An 18,673-nucleotide genomic window follows, 5' to 3' on the forward strand; every position below is an offset into this window, starting at 1 on the left:
TTGACGACGGGTGGTATTACAAAAAATAGCGACTGCGCGGAATTTATGCGCGCACGGTTCACTGTAATATGTATTTATATAAAACATTCAATATAATATAACAAATATTGCATTTATATAATAGCACAGGTTCAGAATTTCTGCTGCATCTATTTTTAGAATTCCTTATCACATGTTTTAGAAGAGCTTGCAAACTATATAGATGGGAGAAACTGACCCACATGTTTCTATGTTTACATGACCAAAACAGTGACTTGAATCTTACTTAGTGATGTAAATTTAGTAATATTATGGCTAACCTGTGCATAAAAGGAAGCAATAAAACACGGGTACCCATAAAACACTGTTGTCATGGAATCTGCAATAGTGAAAGTATGCCCACAAAAAATATATGCAAGGAGTTGAATTAAATAGATTTCCCAAACCTTGGAGAGATATTTAAAAAATGTCAAGGATGGGTGAATGCTTGTAAACGGTTCAATGGCGGATCCAATGGGGGGGGGGGGTCCGGGGGTTGGAAGCCCCCTTTATTTTTTGTCAAATGGAAAGAGAGAGAGAGAATGAAACGTTTTTCGAGAATAAATTAAAAAAACATGTATTTGTACGTCTAACTTATATATTGAATAGATAGATTGCACCCAAACAGGCGTTTGTTCTGCTTAATATTTTTCTTAATGTTGGAAATATTTGCATCCTCTTCAGTTCATACCCAACACAACAGAATTGTTAATTAAAAGTAGATCTATGCATTGATATATCTGAATGCTTGTATCTCAGCTCCTTTTAGTCCTGAAGAGTTAGAGATACTATAGTACTTTTTGGCTTTCTCACACTTCAGGAAGCTCTTACCATGAGTCACTAAAGAATTCAAATTAATATAGTTTTTGCAGTTAGAGTGGTTTGTCCTTTTGATGAAAAATAGGAATTCGGTAAAATACATTATTAAATATCAGACCACGATAATATAAATGAAGATGTGTTTGTGAAACACTGTTGCCCCCCCGTGTGGTAATACAGCGAAGATAAAACTTTTCTTAAATGCAAATTTAATATATTGGTACCAAAAGTAGGGTATTCCTACTGGAAATACAATTGTGAAATATGAAAGTAGGCTAAGGCTAAAGTTACTCCATAGGTAGGAAAATCTCCAAGGTAAAGGTCAAAAGGTCATGATTGTTGGTATGCAATGAAAAGTCTTTCCACAAAGAATACATATGTGAAGTAAGAAGCCCTAACCCTTCAAAAGTTATGACAAAGGATATTTTTTTTTAAGTAGGCCAAACTCCAAGGTCAAATGTCTTGCTATGAAATAAAAGGTCTTGCCATAAGGATTAAATATATAAAGTATGAAAGCACTAACCCTAAAGCTTTAAAAGTTATGCTCAAGATTTGCTTGATATAAAATGTCAAACTCCAAGGTCTTGTCACAAGGATTAAATTATGTGAAGTATGAAAGCACTATATATCCCTTACCATTCAAAAGTTATGGCCAAGGTTAAAGGTTTTTCATAAGTATGGAATCTCGAAGGTCAAGGTCAAAAGGTCAAGGTAGTTAATATCCAATGAAAGGTCTTTCCACCAAGAATACATATATGAAGTGTAAATGTCCTGGTATCTACTGTTCAAAAGATATGGCCAACTACCCTTAGGCAAATGTTTGGGTCAGAATATGAATAAAAAATTCCCAAAGAGACAAACACATTCCAAGCCTCCGTCTATCAGTTCTTTCAGTACTTTGATTTATATTTTAAAACCCAAGTAGTATCCTTCGTGTAAGCTACAGTTAATCAAAGAGCCAACATAATAGCTTTTGGTCATTAGAGCGTGATTCTTGATTTTCGCTAAATGACGGATCACTCCCTCGGCTTTTAACGATTGTGACGTCAAAATAAAATGTATGCTTTAACCTTTTGACATCCTTTCCGTGTTATGGTGTTTTGAATGCAATAGATTTTCACTCACATTTTTAGGCAAAAAACATGTGTAATGTAAATATTCAAGTTTGTTCATATCATGACCCCTGGGGGTAGGGTAGGGCCATAATGGGTAATCAAAGTTTTACATGGAAATATAAAGGAAAAATCTTTTTTTTTAAATTCTTCTCAAGAACAGCAAAACATGATTGATGTTATTTAAAGAAAGCATCCCCAGGTAGTGTAGATTCAAGATTGTTCAAATCAGAAAGCTTGGGGGTAGGGTGGGGACACAATGTGGGATCAGTTTTTACATAGGAATATACAATACTTAAATGTCTTTTTATAAAAAATTCTGGAGAACAGTAAATCCACGATTAGTGATTTTTTTATATGAAACTAAAGGAAGCATCATCAGCTGGTTAAGTTAAGGTTTGTATAAATCATGACCCCAGGGTTAGGGTGTGGCCACAATGAGAGGTCAAAGTTTTGAATAAGAATATATAGGAAAAATCTACTCCAGAACAGAAAAGTTATGCTTAGTCAAATTGACATGTAAGCATCTGCGTGTAGTAATTTAAATTTATTCAAATCATGGGGGTGGAAGGGGTCACAATCGGGGATCATTTTATCTATAACGTAAAAAAATTAAAAAATCTTCTGTTAAAGAACTGCAAAGTTACACATGTATGCTTTATTGATATAGTGGCAGTCGCAAGTAGTAGAAAATTCACCCCACCCCCAAAGTAAACTTTTTTTGCGGAAGCCGGTTGGTCAGATATATATCTTAAGCATATCTTACATTATCTTATATATTTTGTTTCTTTGATAATAATAGGAACCCATTGGATTTGGGAAGTAGTTTGCATGCTTCTAAAAGGCAAGGCTGAATATGCCAAAGAAACAAAAGAATATCTTTTCTTGGAAGCTATTCCGGACATGAGTGTTGTTCATAACCTTGCCTCTCCCAGACCTCTAAATACACATATTCCATACCGGTACTTACCAAAACAACATGTGCAAAATGGTGGAAAAATTATACATATCATCCGGAATCCAAAAGATGTTGCAGTTTCACTGTATCATCAACTCTTAGACAGTGGCTTATTTAAGAGCTTCGACTTTAAGACGTTTCTGGATGAAATGTTTCTGGGTCAAGGTAATGTTGAAGAAAAGTGAAATTCACAATTAAAGGATGATGAGCAATTTTTTTCACACAGGTCGACTGATTTTTTCTGGATCAAATGGTTCTAGGTGCAAGTGAAGTTTTTTGAAATTATAATTCGAAAAGTATGTTGAGCGTTTTTTTCGTAAAGCCGACTGATTGTTCGTTCATTGTTCATGGTAAATGCTTTGTAATTCCAAATCTTCAAATAACAAAACAGTTCAGAATCAACAAAAATTGATAGAAAAGACCATATACATTTGAATTAATTGATAATTTTTGAATAGATATCCCTAAAAATTTTGTTTTGTTTGTTTAATTTATTTTTCTTCTACTTTTTCCCCACATTAAGTCTTGATTTTTCCCCCTAGCATGTCCATTTACCACTTGGTTCAAGTACGAGAAAGAATTTGAAGAAGCCGAAAAGAAGGACAAATTTGGCGCAATACACACAATACATTATGAGAACATGAAAAAGGTATATTCGTAGATAGAACTTTATACGTAAATGTACAGAATATAACTTTTTCTCGAAAAATTGCATTAAAAATGATGTTGTGTTGAAATATTCATTTTCATAATTTAGCAAATCCATTATAGAGTTATATGCAATATCTTAATTTTAATTAGATATGAAAAACATAAAATGATTTTAAGACGTATTTGAAAGTTTGTTACATTTCATTTTACTACAATGCATGTTTGTTTTTATTTAACGGTTTCGAATATTGATAACTAAGCATTATCAATAAAGTCATCTTTTAAAAAAAATTGTTTGGTTGCCCTCACCCGACCGACTGACTAAAATGGCACGACTCAAATCTTTTTTTTTTTTTTTTTTTTTTTTTTCACATTTCAGGACAAAAAATTTTCCCCCAAGTATTTTAGTATTCTGAAAAACGTTTTTATTTCATCTACCTACCGAACCAATAATTTTACCCTGAGTCTAGAGGGAGCAAGCAGACATAAATATTTTAAAGATGGCCTAGAATAATGAAGCTTGGTTTTTCAATTTGAAAGGAAAAATCAAGCTGATTTTAGGTCTTGCATTCACATATCTATTCATATGCATTTAATGAAAGACTAACATGATTCACAGAAGAAATTTAATACATCTCTCTTTTGATTTTGATAAATATGAAGAATCCAATAGAAGAAACAAGAAAATTGGCCAAATTCCTGGAAGTGAGCATAACCGAGGAACTAATAGCAGAAATCGTAGACAAATGCAGCTTTCATAAGCTCAAACAGATTGACAGCACTTTTAAAGACCAATCTCATATTGATAGCATGATACATGGAAGCGGAGGCGTCAACAAGCCAGTAATGTATCGCAAAGGTAAGTAGGTGATCGATTTCCAAATGAATTGAAATGAATTCCTAATAAACATAACGTGATGGAGCTAAAATGTTATTTAACATTATAATTCAAATGAATTTCTAGGACAGATTGGAGATTGGAAGAACCATTTTACGGTGGCTTTAAATGAACAGTTTGATGATATTTTCAAAGAAGAAATGAAAAACTCTTCAATTCAAGTACAGTTTGAGTGAAAAAATTCTTTAAATAAAGAGAAATATCAATCATGATTTAAAATCAAGTTCTGCCACACATCTTAAACTTAAATGGTTAGTAAAATTTACCTGGCATGCTAAATTTTGTTTGAACTTTTGATATCGCATCGCAAACCTAATTTTTGTTTGTTCATTTGAACACATATTTCAAACCTATATTCTTTGTACATTGCCCTTACATCTCAAACTTTATATGTACATTTGGAATGTTATTACCATACCTTTTGCGAAATAAATTGTTTGAACGTGATTGTTTTTGTTTTTTATTTTGTATACAAGTTTTGAAACAAAAAGGTAAATATAAGAAAGAGTGATCGATCTCCTGAAAACTAAAAATGATACAAATAATTGTTATGTGAACGACATAACACAGAGTTGGGATCAGATGCCTAGGTCAGTTTATCTGTTAACTCTTGGTCACGTAGAACTGTTTGAATAGGTAGTCTTTATTTGTTACACACTGTCTACTACTAAAAATTGAGACTCTCTTCCTTCTCTATCTCTCTCTTTAGCAAATCCAAAGGGGGTTGCAACCCCCGTAAACCCCCTCTGGATCCGCCACTAAATCGTCTCCAATAATCGACAAAAAATCTGCAATATCTTCTAGTGCTGATTTTCGGCCAGTTAATAGCTTTGACATTTTTTTTGTCTGAGTATATCTTAATGTCATTCCCTGATATACTGTGGTTAATGAAATTGGGAATTTTTACAAAGGAATGCAATTTATATTAAAAAAATCTTTGAAAATCTTTTCACGAAAAACATAGCAACGATTAGTCATTTTTATATGGGCTCCGATGAATAATCTCATATAGATAGTGTATAGTCAAGTATGTTTCTATCTAGTCCACGAGGAACAGACTGGGGCAGCTGTGTATACTATTAATTTTTATTTTAAATGAAGAAATATTTATAGGAAGTATCTATAAAAATTCTCTCAATAATAGGGTTTTGTGATCCGTCAAATGTACATTGATATATCGTAAAATAGTGTTGATTCAACTTTGTACAGAACATGACCCCCTGGGTAAGAGAAGCGGACGTATTAGGAAATCAATATTTTATAAAGGAATTTAACGGAATAATCTTTTAAAGTCCTTTTCCTGATTAGTCTTAATTATGTATATGCATCAACAGATAATAGTAGTTCATACCTGTGCATATCATTCCAATCAGAGAAGAAGAAGGGCAATAATGGGGATCAAAGTCCCCCCCCCCCAAAAAAAATTCCTTATCTCAAGAACATCATAGACATGATAGGTCATATTTTATATAAATATCCTCAGAAAGAAGTAGCGTAGATTCATGTCCTAGGAAGAAGGGTCAAGATACAATATTTGATCAAAGATTTACATAGGGATATATAGGGGTCGTTCTGCTGCAGAAGAACAACAAAGCTCTTTTGACTCAGATAAGCGTTGTGGCGTTGTGGCCCTTTGGACGTTTCTTTCTTTTTATTATGACAAAAGAATCCAATCGAGGAGACTTCAAGATTGGCAAAATTTTTGAATATTTTGAATTTAAAGATCTATCTCATGTAAATAAAATAATAGGAGAGGGTGCTTTCAGACAACCGCCCAACATATTTCGCAAAGGTAGGTCAATTAATATCAAAGAAAGAAAACTTAGCTGATTGAATGCATAGAGTAAAACTTTTAGACAAGTTCACATGACCCTGTCTGTAAGAGCACCATCGATAGAAACAAAACAAAGTAATATGTCTTTTTCTTTAAAAAGTAAGCATAATTATAACAATTTATGTAACAATTTAAAAATCTTTTGAAAAATATGATTTATGTATAAACAAATAAATCGGATTTGTAAGGTTTTGATAACAGAACCTGTCTATATCACATCTATCACAATTAGGAAAATATCATTTTAATTCAAACCTTGGTATATAGTGCTCAAACAATAAATTCTATGTATAAAATCTACTCATTGATTTAGATAAGCTCATTACAATATGAGAATGTGAAATACAAGTAGTTGTGCATAAATAAATTTTTGAGTTTTTAAAAATTTTAATAAGGTTCACATTTCTGTTTCTAAACTTGGATTATTTTTATTTTACAGGAGAAAATAGATATTTGAAAAATCATTTTACGGTGTCAATGAGTGAACAATTTGATACAATATTCCAAGAGGGAATTTAATGTTGAATCTTTAATTTATGTTCAACAATTTTTGAAGGAAATCCTTCCCTTTTTGTTACTATTTACAATTTTATCTCATCCCTCATCTTTTTTTCTCTATATATTGAGTTGACTTAAGGCAGGGAACACAAGTTCAAAAAATAAGAATGATAAAAATTGTTAGATGTAATGAATGATAAATAACAGTTAGATCTATCAAAGTATGAACAGATATATAGACATAAAAACAAATAACTCCCAAGGTGCTTCACCTAATGTGTACAGTAACTCAGACCTATGGCTTACTCTTAGACGTCCTTTTTAGCTCACCTGAGCCAAAAGATCAAGTGAGCTTTTCTGATCATAATTTGTCCGTTGTCTGTCGTCGTTGTCGTCGTCGTAAACTTTTCACATTTTCGACTTCTTCTCAAGAACCACTGGGCCAATTTCACCCAAACTTACCACAAAGCATCCTTGGGTGAAGGGAATTCAAGTTTTTTCAAATGAAGGGCCACGCCCTCTTTCAAGGGGAGATAATTGGGAATAAATAAAAATTTGGTGGTATGGTTTAAAAATCTTTTTATCAAGAACCACTGTGCCAGGAAAGCTGAAACTTTTGGGGAAACATTCTCAGGTAGTGTAGATTCAATTTTGTTCAAATCATGACCCCCGGGGGTAGGGCGGGGCCACAATGGCCGACCAAAATTTTACCTAGAAATATATAGGAAAATTATTTAAAAATCTTCTTCTCAAGAATATCAAAGCCATAATTGATCATATTTATATGGAAGCATCCTCAGGTAGTGCAGATTAAAATTTCTTCAAATCATGACCCCCGGGGGTAGGGCGGGCCCACAATGGCCGACCAACGTTTTACCTAGAAATATATGGGAAAATTCTTTAAAAATCCTTTTTTCAAGAATAACAAAGCTATTATTGATCATATTTATATGGAAGCATCCTCAGGTAGTGTAGATTCAAGTTTGTTCAAACATGACCCCCGGGGGGTAGGGCGGGGCCACAATGGACGATCAAAGTTTTACCTAGAAATATATAGGAAAATTCTCTGAAAATCTTCTTCTCAAGAATAACAAAGCCATAATTGATCATATTTATACGGAGGCATCCTCAGGTATTGAAGATTAAAGTTTGTTCAAATCATAACCCCCGGTGGTAGGGCGGGGCCACAATAGCCAATCAATGTTTTACATAGACCTATAATAGATAATAAACCAATTTCTACTTTTTCCTAGCCACAGTGCTCAGGTGAGTGATGTGGCCCATGGGCCTCTTGTTAATTTTGTATCTTTATTTTTTCATGCTTTTAAAAAAAAATATTTTTGTAAGTATTGAATTAAATTCATATCTAAAAATATCCATCATTATGACTCCAATAGTTGTAACCCTTTAGAGTATTGTAACGTCATACTCTAAAGGATGACATCATGTCAACGTAGAAGAAACCTGTCAAGTCGCCATGATGTATTTCAACATTGAAGAAAATAGAAGATTAAAGGTAAGTACCTGAGCTGTGAGTTATGAATTTAGTGTTAGATACATTACTAAACTTATATAATTCATATGCACATTCATTAGAAAATCTACCGGAAATGACGAGGACAGGTTTGTCGTGCTAGAGTTCCCTCACAAAATTACTGGCAATTTAGCCGATATCTTTTGGCTTTTTGGCAACTTTTTAAATAATTATCTCATAACACAAACCCAAAATTTTTTAATTTAATTTGGCTTAAAGGTACTTCGACACTGATTTGAAGTCAATATTTTCTCTATAATATTACGACTTATATATTTTAATAGTATTTTACACAAAAATTAATTAAAAATCTTATTTCATTTAAAAGTTATTAAAACTTCAACTTTTTCGGCGGGTTACTTTTCCAAGTATAGCAGCCGAAAATAATGTTTTCCCGAGCGGTATCTGCACGGGAAGCAGATTGGGAAAAATAGGTCGAAAATACAATAAGGTCGAAAACAGGATACGTGACGATACATATACATAAATTCAAATAATCTGTAGATATTCAAACAGTGTATGGACTAGTGATGTGTGCTGATTATTATGTTTATTGCGAGTTAGTAGTATTTCTGTATGCGTATTGAACTCTCTACAGTAGTATTACTAATTAAATGAAAACAATATATGAAATTCACATGTATTAGCAGTACTCCTTTATTCTAATTTAAATTTCTTACAGTATCACAAGCTAAATAATAACAGTTAAGCAAATCTAAGTTATACTAATTTCCCCCTCCCAATTTCTGTTTAATTTTAAACTAAATGTATAATTAACACAAACACATACACACCCTCCCAAATATGCATTTGTTTTAATTATTGTTTTGACCACCACTCCCTCTTTTTTCCATTTAACTTTATGTCGAATCTATACTTTAGGTTCAACAATTATAGAAGGGAAGCACCCCCTTTATTGTTACTATTTAAATTTTACCTCATCCCTCGTCTTTGTTTTCTCTATATATTAAGTTGACTTTGAATTCCATGTATGGTCGGCCACCATAAAATGTCATTGATTGCTTCAACCTTCTTGACTGGGTAACACGGTTGTTGATTTATTTATCATTTATTTTTAAAAAATAATGAGTAGATATACTACATATATCCACACGATCATATAGAGGCCTGTTACGATAACAGATATTTTGAGGCTGGAAACACAGGGTGAAAAAATAAGAATGATAAAAATCCTTAATTATAGCACCAATGAATGATGAATAATGGTAAGATTTATCGAAATATGTATATACACATAAAAAATTAATACATCAAATAAAAGATATCATTGAGGGTAAATTTGCAAGCTCAAAATTACATATATGTGTTTCTATCTGCCAGAAACTTGTACAATCGATAAAAAGTCAATTCATTGTATCCCATAAGTCGCCTCAAATTCTCGGGCAAAATCTAGAACGCTGCTCTCAATAATAATAAATTTGTACAAATTCAGTGTGAATCGAAAAGATGGAGATTGATAATAAGAACGTGAAATATGTCGAGTATGATGGCTTGCGTTTACCGCCATTTGTACCACTTTTGAAGGATCCAAAGGAAAGATTCGAAGAGATCAGGGACATGGAATGCAGAAAAGATGATGTTATTATAGCAGCATATCCTAAATCAGGTACCTGTTTGCTTTATAAACAAAACGTTCCTATTAAGAATTTTTTCCTTATAATGGAATTAGGTTGTAATGACCATTTAGGTGAAGTGGACATCGATGGAAGGTACTAAAATAGCTTACACAATTTATAACGAAAACACAAAGCTCATTAGAATAATCCTTCACTCTAAAAATAGTCTTAAACTAGAGGTACTGTGAGCACTAAGCTCACTATTGATACCCCCGCCTCCCATATGATTATAATGACAAAGTCCATGTTTTGCTTTGGAAGATCCAAAATAAGTGTCAGATCAAAAAGTAAAAGAGAAGGTGAACAACTGCATCATGAAATAAAGACTGTGAAAGTATCATTAAATTTTATTCAGTAGTATAGGAGGAGTAACGGATATGAGATGTGTACCCTTCAATAATATAGAAAGAATGGCAGTGTCTGTTTTGCAATGGGAAACCCAAAATATGTTTCTGATCAAAAAGGAAAATAGGAGGTGCGCAATGGCACTATGTAACAAAGAATCTGTGAAAGACATTAAATTTCATTCAGTTGTATAAGAGGAGTTGTGGATAAGAGATGGATACTTGTACCCCAAAGGGTAATAGATGGACGCCATAACCCTCCCACTTTTCAAGCGGGAGTGTAATGAAATCGTTGTATTGGCCTAACTTTATGCTATTTTGAACAATTTAATGTTGCCTAAGTAATTAGTTAAACAAGCATATTCAAAGAATTGTGAGCCCCGTTTACGATGTCTTTGTGGGTGAGATTTGATTTCATTTTTTTTATATTTTGTGTCAAATATGAATGTCCTATCGTATGTCATTCAGAAGTTGTCACCGTAGTTGATTTATTTGAAAATGAGGTCAATCATAAAGATCATGGTCAAGGGGTCAGAAATCATAGCATGCTTGGAAACATCTTGTCACAGGTAATGTACATGTCAAATATGAAAGCCCTATTCCTTCTCAATCAAAAGTTATAAGAACAAGAGGCCATGGGCCACATCGCTCACCTGAATAACTTTGGCCATTCTGTTATATAACAGATTTCCCCCTTTGTAATACCTATCTTGACCTTGCCTAATCCCAAAGGGTCATGATTCGAACAATTTAGAATCAATACTACCCCAGGATGCTTTCTCATAAGTTTCAGCTTTTCTGGCCCAGTGGTTCTTGAGAAGAAGATTTTTAAAGTTTTTCCTATATATTTCTATGTAAAAATTGGATTCCCTATTGTGGCCCCGCCCTACCCCCGAGGGTCATGATTTTACAATTTAGATTTTACACTACCCATAGGATGCTTCCACATAAGTTTCAGCTTTTCTGGCCCAGTGGTTTTTGAGAAGATTTTTAATGACCCTATTTTTGTATTTTCTTGATTATCTCCCCTTGGAAGAGGACTTGGCCCTTTATTTTAAGAATTTAAATTCGCTTTTACCCAAGAATGCTTTATATTAAGTTTGGTTAAAATTGGCCAAGTTGTTCTTGAGAAGAAGTTTAAAATGTGAAAAGTTTACAGACGGACGGACGACGGACAATGGGTGATCAGAAAAGCTCACTTGAGCTTTCACCTCAGGTGAGCTAAAAAAATTAACATTTTTGAAAAATAGGTCAAACTTCAAGGTCAAGGGGTCATAAATCATAGTGTATTTAGAAAGGTTTTGCCACAGGTAATATACAGCTTCGATATGAAAGTCCTATCTCTTCCATTCAAAAGTTATGACCAAGGTTAAAGTTTTTGAAATGTAGGTCCAACTTCAAGTTCAAGGTCAAGAGGTAAAAAAAATCATAGCAGTTTAAGAAAGGTCTTGTTACAAGTAATTTACATATTTGATATAAAAGTCTCATTTCCTCTCATTCAAAAGTTATGGCCAATTCAAAGTAATGTTTAAATTCTTAAAAGTAGGTCAAACTTCAAGGTTAAGGTCACGGGGTCAAAAATCATAGTGTATTTAGAAAGGTTTTGTCACAGGTAATATAAATGTGTAAAATAAAAGCCCTATCTCTTTTCACTCAAAAGATTTGACCAAGATTAAAGTTTTTGTGACGGACGAACAGACTGACAGATTAAATGTCCGTTCGCTTTCACAAAAGCGGGGGACAACAATTACGTATTAAATTATTTCTTTTTTATGTAGTCTCATAATGATATAAGCGATATAAGCAAACAAATAAAGTATAATTCCTGTATTTTCCTTTCGGTAAATTACAATTAATGGAAGAGATGGTGCAACAGCCAACTGCCATCAGACAGTTCAAAGTCAATTTTGAGACTTGCACGGTGACGTTTTTGACGTCGAAATAAAAAAAAATAATACTGCAACCTTTTGGAGTCCCATCCAGGTTATTTTGTTTTTAGCTCACAAGGAGCTTTCCTGATCAAAAGTTGTCCGTTGTCTGTCGTTGTTGTCATTGTCGTCGTAAACTTTTCACATCTTCTCAAGAACCACTGGGCCAGTTTCAACCTAACTTGCCACAAAGTATCCTTGGGTGAAGGTGATTCTAGTTTGATCAAATAAAGGACAGCTCCTGCTCCCAAGGTGAGATAATTATGAATTAGTGAAAAATTAATGGCATCTTTAAAAACCTTCTCAAGAACCACTGGTCAGGAAGATGAAACTCATGTGGAAGTATCCTCAGGTGGAGTAGATTCATCTTTGTTCAAATCGGGCGTAGACCGGGGTCACAATAGCTGATTAAAATTTTTCATAGGAATATATAGGAAAAATATTTAAAATCTTCTTCTCCAGAACCATTGAGCCAGGAAATTTGAACTCACGTGGAATCATCTTCATGTGAAGTAGATTCAAGTTTGTTCAAATCATGACACTCGGGAGTAGCGTAGGGCCAGAATGGACGATCAGTTTTACATGGAAGTATATAGGAAAAATCCTTTAAAGATCTTCTTCTCAAGATCAGCATGGCAATGATTGGTGATATTAATATGAAAGCATCCTCAGGTAGAGTTTATTCAAGTCTGTTCATATTATGACCACTGGCCATAATGGGCAAAAGGTTTTACATAGAAATATAAAGGAAAAAACTTCTTCTCAAAAACAGCAAAGCCATGATTGGCGATATTTACATGGAAGCATCCATAGGTAGTATAGATTCAAGATTGTTCAATTCAGAACACCTAGGGGTTGGTGGGGACAATATATCGGATTAATTTTTACATAGGAATTTACATATATACTGAAATATCTTTAAACATTTTCTAGAGACCAGCAAATCCATGATTAGTGATTTTTTATATGGAACTAAAGGACGCATCGTCAGGTGGCTTAGATTCAGGTGTGTTCAAATGAAGACTACGGGGTTAGTATGTGGGCACAGTGAGGGAGCAAAGTTTTGCATTATAGAAAATTTATGCTTAGTCAGATTGACATGTAAGCATGTAGTGAAGATTTAAATTTATTCAAATCATGGGGGGTTGTAGGAAGGGGTCACAATCAGAGATCATTTTTTAAAGAAAGTAATAAAAATTTAAAAATCTTTAAAAATCTTTTCAAGAACGGGAAAGTTATACATGTATGCCTCATTGATATAGTGGCATTCTCAAGTAGTAGAAAATTCAGTTCCTCTCCCGAAAGTAAACTTTTTACGGATGCCGGTTAATCAGATAGATATCTTAAGCATATCTTATATTATCTTATATATTGTTTTCTTTAATATAATAGGAACCCATTGGATTTGGGAAGTGGTTTGCATGCTTCTAAAAGGCAAGGCTGAATATGCCAAAGAAACAAAAGATTTTCTTTTCTTGGAAGCTATTCCGGACATGAGTGTTGTTCATAACCTTGCTTCTCCCAGACCTCTGAATACACATATTCCATACCGGCACTTACCAAAACAACATGTGCAAAATGGTGGAAAAATTATACATATCATCCGGAATCCAAAAGATGTTGCAGTTTCAATGTATCATCAACTCTTAGACACTGGTTTATTTAAGACTTTCGACTTTAAGACGTATTTGGATAAAATGTTTCTGAGTTCAGGTAATGTTTAAGAAAATTGAAATTCACAATGAAAGGATGATGAGCAACCTTTTTCGCACTGATTGTTTCTGGATCAAATGTTTTTAGGTCAAAGTAAAGTTTTTGAAAATTATAATTCGCAAAGGATGATGAGCATTTTCTTCGTACAAGCCGACTGATTGTTCGTTCATTATTCATGATAAATGCGTTGAAAGTCAAATCTTACATAATTGATTTCTGGAAATCTTCAAAAAAAAAAAACAAAAAACAAAAAAAAAAAACAAACAAACAAACAAACTTCGGGATCAACAAAAAGTACTAGAAACGCTCATATTCGTATGATTTTTTTCTTTCTATATTTTTTTGAATAGGTATCCTTTAAAATCTTCTTTTGTTTACTTGATTAATTTTTTTTTGTACTTTTCCCCCACGTTTTTGAAGATTTGATTTTTCTCCCTTAGCATGTCCATTTTCCACTTGGTTCAAGTACGAGAAAGAATATGAAGAAGCCGAAAAGAAGGACAAATTTGGCTCAATACACACTATACACTATGAGAACATGAAAAAGGTACAATCGTAAATAGAACTTTATACGTTAATGAACAGACTGTTACTTTTTTCTCAACAAATTGCAGTAAATTGATGTTTGTGCTGTTATATTCATACAACTCCATTAGATTTAGAAACAATATCTTGTTTTAATTAGAGATGAAAAATATATTGATTTTATGACTTGTATTTGAAATTTGTTACATTTCATTTTACTGCAATGCATGTTTGTTTTTATTGTAATTGTAGTATATAAGTATTATTATTAGGAAGTCAAATCGGTCAACTTTTGATAATCGGTTACTCGGACGATTTTCAAATCGAGTACCGGTACTCGGTAAAATTGTAAAATATGTGTGAATTTTATTGAGACTAGTTGAGTCCTGATTAACCCCATCAATGGTTTTTTTCATGTTTTAATGGCTGTTACAAACATCGAACCAAGCAAAGTCAGTTTCTTGTTCTAATTTTATTCATCAAAAAACTGTTTATATTAATTATAGTACACCAATAAATACAAATGTTTAAGTCACAGCTCTTATTGAGAGGTGTAATGCAGCTTTGTAATGATCAGAGAAGCGAAAGAGGATATCTTTGAAGAGAGAAACGCAACTTGTCAGGATCGATAGATATATATTATTTACTTAATAGACTTATAAAACGATGTTCATTAAAACAAATTATTAAGGTTCATAAATCTTCTGCTCACTCATATAAAATGTTGCTTTAACTTTTAACTTTTTCCAAAAGAAATGTATTTTATAAGTATAATACAAACAATTATAACAACTTGCGGGGCAAAATTAAACAAAAAAAAAGACATTTCAACTTGACAAATCTATAAAGGTATAATAGACATTTACCGGGTGTGTCATCAAGAGTTATCTCTCTTATCAGTTTCAGTTTATTGAAGTCGAGAGACATACATCTCATAGACAAAGTATGAATGAATCTTAAATCTATCCATAAAAATAAAGGACCAAATTAGTTGCTAACAGCTGTTTGCCAGGTGAATTGGTCACGGTAATTACTGTATAAACGAGTACACAGCCACAGGCGATAACGGGTATTTTTAATATTAACAGTAGTAGGAGACGCTAATTACATAATAATTACGGACAGAACATATTTATTAAATTGCATTTTGAGGGAAGTTTTTGATAAATATATGCACTTATTAAAAAATGTATATATACAACTGAGTAGCGATTTTAGAATTCGTTACTCGGACATTCGATCGAATACCTTGTTAACGGGGTAATCTTTGACATCCCTAATTATTAGATAAGGCCATCTTTAAACAGTTGCTTGGTTGCTCTCTCCCGAACGACTGACTAAAATTGCCCGTCTCAAAACTTTTTTGTTACATTTCAGGACACAGTATATTATTTTTCCTTATTATTCCTCTTTTCCAGTTAACAAATATTTTAGTATTCTGAAAAAATGTGGGGTTTTTTTCACCTACCTACCGACCAAATAATTTTACCCTGAGTCGGGAGAGGAGAAGCAAACATCAATATTTTAAAGATGGCCTAAAATTAAGAATCTTGGTTTTCAAAAATTTTCAAAAATATTTTCTTCAAAATTCAAGCTGATATTATTTTATACAAACAAACTTTTGTCAAAAATATTGAAAATAGCTATGTGTATCATGATGTATAAGAAACATCAATCACCGCGTAGTTTTTAAATTTTTATTCAAAAATTGCACTAAAATTAATAAATGGTTTGGTTTTCAAAAATTTTCAAATATATTTTCTTCAAAATTCAAGCTGATATTTAAGGACTAGCCTTCATATATCTATTGAATACATTTAATAAAAGACTAATATGATTCCCAGAAGAGATTTAAAACTTCCTTTTTTATATAAATATGAAGAATCCAATAGAAGAAACAAGAAATTTGGCCAAATTCCTGGAATTGAGCACAACAGAGGAACTAATAGTAGAAATCGTAGATAAATGCAGCTTCCATAAGCTCAAACAGATTGACAGTTCTTTTAAAGACCATTCACATTTTAAGAAAATAATACATGCAGAACGAGAAGGCTTCAAAATGCCAGAAATGCTTCGCAAAGGTAAGCAAGTGATGATTTCCAAATAAACTGGAATTATTTCATATTAATCACGTCATGAAACTAAAATGTTATTTAACATTACAATTCTAACGAATTTCCAGGACAGATTGGAGATTGGAAGAACCATTTTACGGTGGCTTTAAATGAACAGTTTGATGATATTTTCAAAGAAGAAATGAAAGACTCTTCAATTCAAGTACAGTTTGAATAAAAAAAAAATTCTTTTAAGAGAGGGGAATATGAATCATGATTTGAGTTCTACCACACATCTCCAAACTTAAATTGATAGTTCAATTTACCTGGTATGCTAAATTTTGTTTGTTCATTTGATCTCGCAAACCTAATTTTTGTTTGTTTACATTGCTAACAAATGGAGGTCAAACATGGACTTCGGAAGGCGGAATGAGACCTCCATGTTTTCACGGAATTCATAAGCAGAAATGAGATTTTGTTTTATACACATCACTTGTATTTTTTTTCTATTCTGTATTATCTGAATGTCTAAAGGAAAGAAAAGTCAAAGATAACTCAATGTGTATATTCAAGGTTATAACCAGATATTAAATGTGCTGTATAATTTCTGACTCAATGTATGGCGAACACCAAAATACGGTATATCTTTAGATCAATTTTGTTTGGAAAGTGAGATTTATCAACACGCTTAATTTTTGCTATTGTTATATCATCAATTATTGTTATATTATTGAAATCAATGTACATATAAAAGATATATGTCATCCAGTCCAGAGAGCCGTAGGCAAACCTGGTGTGGATCATAAGGGGGTCTCTGAGGAGAATTTACCCCGAAAATGCCTTTATGTAATATCTATCTGAATAAAAAAACGTTTTTTTTGGGGGGAGGGGTGTTCATTTGAACTAATATTTCAAACTTACATTCTTTGTACATTGACCTCATATCTCAAACCTTGTAGGTGCACCTGGAATGTAATTACCATACCTTTTGCTAAGTTAATGGTTTGAACATGATTTGTTTTGTACATCTACCATTTTTGAAACAAAAAAGGGTTGAATATAAGAAAGAAAGATCGATCTCATGAAAACTACAAATGAGGATATACAAATATGTGAACGGCACAACACAGACCCGTAGAAATTCCAGAGGTGGGATCAGGTGCCTAGGAGGAGTAAGCATCCCGTAATGACCGGTCAACCCACCGTAAGCCTTATAATGCATTGAATAAGAAGACGGAACATTCCTTCTTCTACAAAGGCATGACAATTAGTACGAAACAAGTAACTAAAGTTAAAATACGATCCACAGATAGATTATAATTGCTTTAAAGGTCATTAATATGGTATAGAATTTAATGAATGCTTACGCTTACTGCAAACGATGTTGATGAAATCCTTCAAACAATAATTTATCTGTCACAAGCCTGACTCGGTTAATAAAAAAAACATCGTACTCAGAGCAAGCCACTGAGTAGAACATACACACCATATGTAGGTGAGAGCGGAATATTACTACACAATTGTCGTGCAATTTAGTTAAGTTGGCATTTGACGTCTATGATAAGTAAAACACCCAAAAATGAAACAGATGTGACACACTCTGTGATGATTTTTATACCAAGTTCACTGGGATGTATAGAGTCGACCTGGAAATGACAAAAACCTCGTCGATGTATCTAAATGTCGAGTTGAAGGCCACGGCAAGTGTTTTCTTCCTCTTATGTAGAAGTTTTTGAATACTTTATGGAAATATAAAAACAGATCGGCTAATAAATATAATTTTCATTTTTAATTTATTTATATACTCTGTTCTAGTATGTACAGAATATAAGACTTTAGTATAATGACAAGTGCACGATGTGTTCTAACATACTTTGTTAAGAAATTTTTGGAAAAGAACTACTGAAAGATGGGAAGTTTTAGATGGAATAAAAACTTGACATTAGTGTCTTTTCATTTTTAATTTATAGGTTAAAAATACAAAACACAGAGTGTCTAAATGGAAACTGCTTTTAAAAAACTGGCAAAATAGTGTAAGAAATGGCTTGTAAAGTCTATTTGTTGAGCGACAAAAAGTATAAGCTCAGTATTGTTCTTTCATGCTTTTAAGTACTTGATACTAACTTTGTTCAACACATAGGTATCAAGTT

General features: G+C 32.8%; 2 protein-coding genes across 2 annotated transcripts in view; both read left to right on the forward strand.

Moving 5' to 3' along the window:
* LOC134261541 (sulfotransferase 1B1-like) overlaps positions 1–4,903 on the forward strand; it is an 8,555-nt gene extending 3,652 nt beyond the window's left edge. The window contains exons 2-5 of the mRNA XM_062743966.1: positions 2,752–3,072; positions 3,450–3,556; positions 4,222–4,417; positions 4,523–4,903. Of these exons, the coding sequence (XP_062599950.1) occupies positions 2,752–3,072; positions 3,450–3,556; positions 4,222–4,417; positions 4,523–4,632 (734 nt within the window). The 3' untranslated portion in view covers positions 4,633–4,903. The remainder of the gene's footprint in view (positions 1–2,751; positions 3,073–3,449; positions 3,557–4,221; positions 4,418–4,522) is intronic.
* A 4,870-nt stretch (positions 4,904–9,773) lies between these two features.
* On the forward strand, positions 9,774–17,395 carry LOC134261539 (sulfotransferase 1E1-like). The gene is made up of 5 exons (XM_062743965.1): positions 9,774–9,949; positions 13,624–13,944; positions 14,385–14,491; positions 16,352–16,550; positions 16,652–17,395. Exons 1-5 carry the CDS (start codon positions 9,790–9,792, stop codon positions 16,759–16,761), a joined length of 897 nt encoding a protein of 298 aa, XP_062599949.1. The 5' UTR covers positions 9,774–9,789; the 3' UTR covers positions 16,762–17,395.
* Positions 17,396–18,673: the final 1,278 nt, after the last annotated feature.

The sequence above is a fragment of the Saccostrea cucullata genome, unplaced genomic scaffold (assembly GCF_032062105.1).
Source record: "Saccostrea cucullata isolate Sc308-1 unplaced genomic scaffold, CSIRO_AGI_Scuc_v1 ctg407, whole genome shotgun sequence".
NCBI classification, from domain to species: domain Eukaryota; kingdom Metazoa; phylum Mollusca; class Bivalvia; order Ostreida; family Ostreidae; genus Saccostrea; species Saccostrea cuccullata.

Excerpts from the sequence above, each read along its gene's own strand:
- LOC134261539 (XM_062743965.1), top strand. The coding sequence starts at position 9,790 with ATGGAGATTGATAATAAGAACGTGAAATATGTCGAGTATGATGGCTTG. Across the intron at positions 14,492-16,351 it reads ACTATGAGAACATGAAAAAG|AATCCAATAGAAGAAACAAG; the intron begins GTACAATCGTAA and ends ATAAATATGAAG. Across the intron at positions 16,551-16,651 it reads GCCAGAAATGCTTCGCAAAG|GACAGATTGGAGATTGGAAG; the intron begins GTAAGCAAGTGA and ends ACGAATTTCCAG.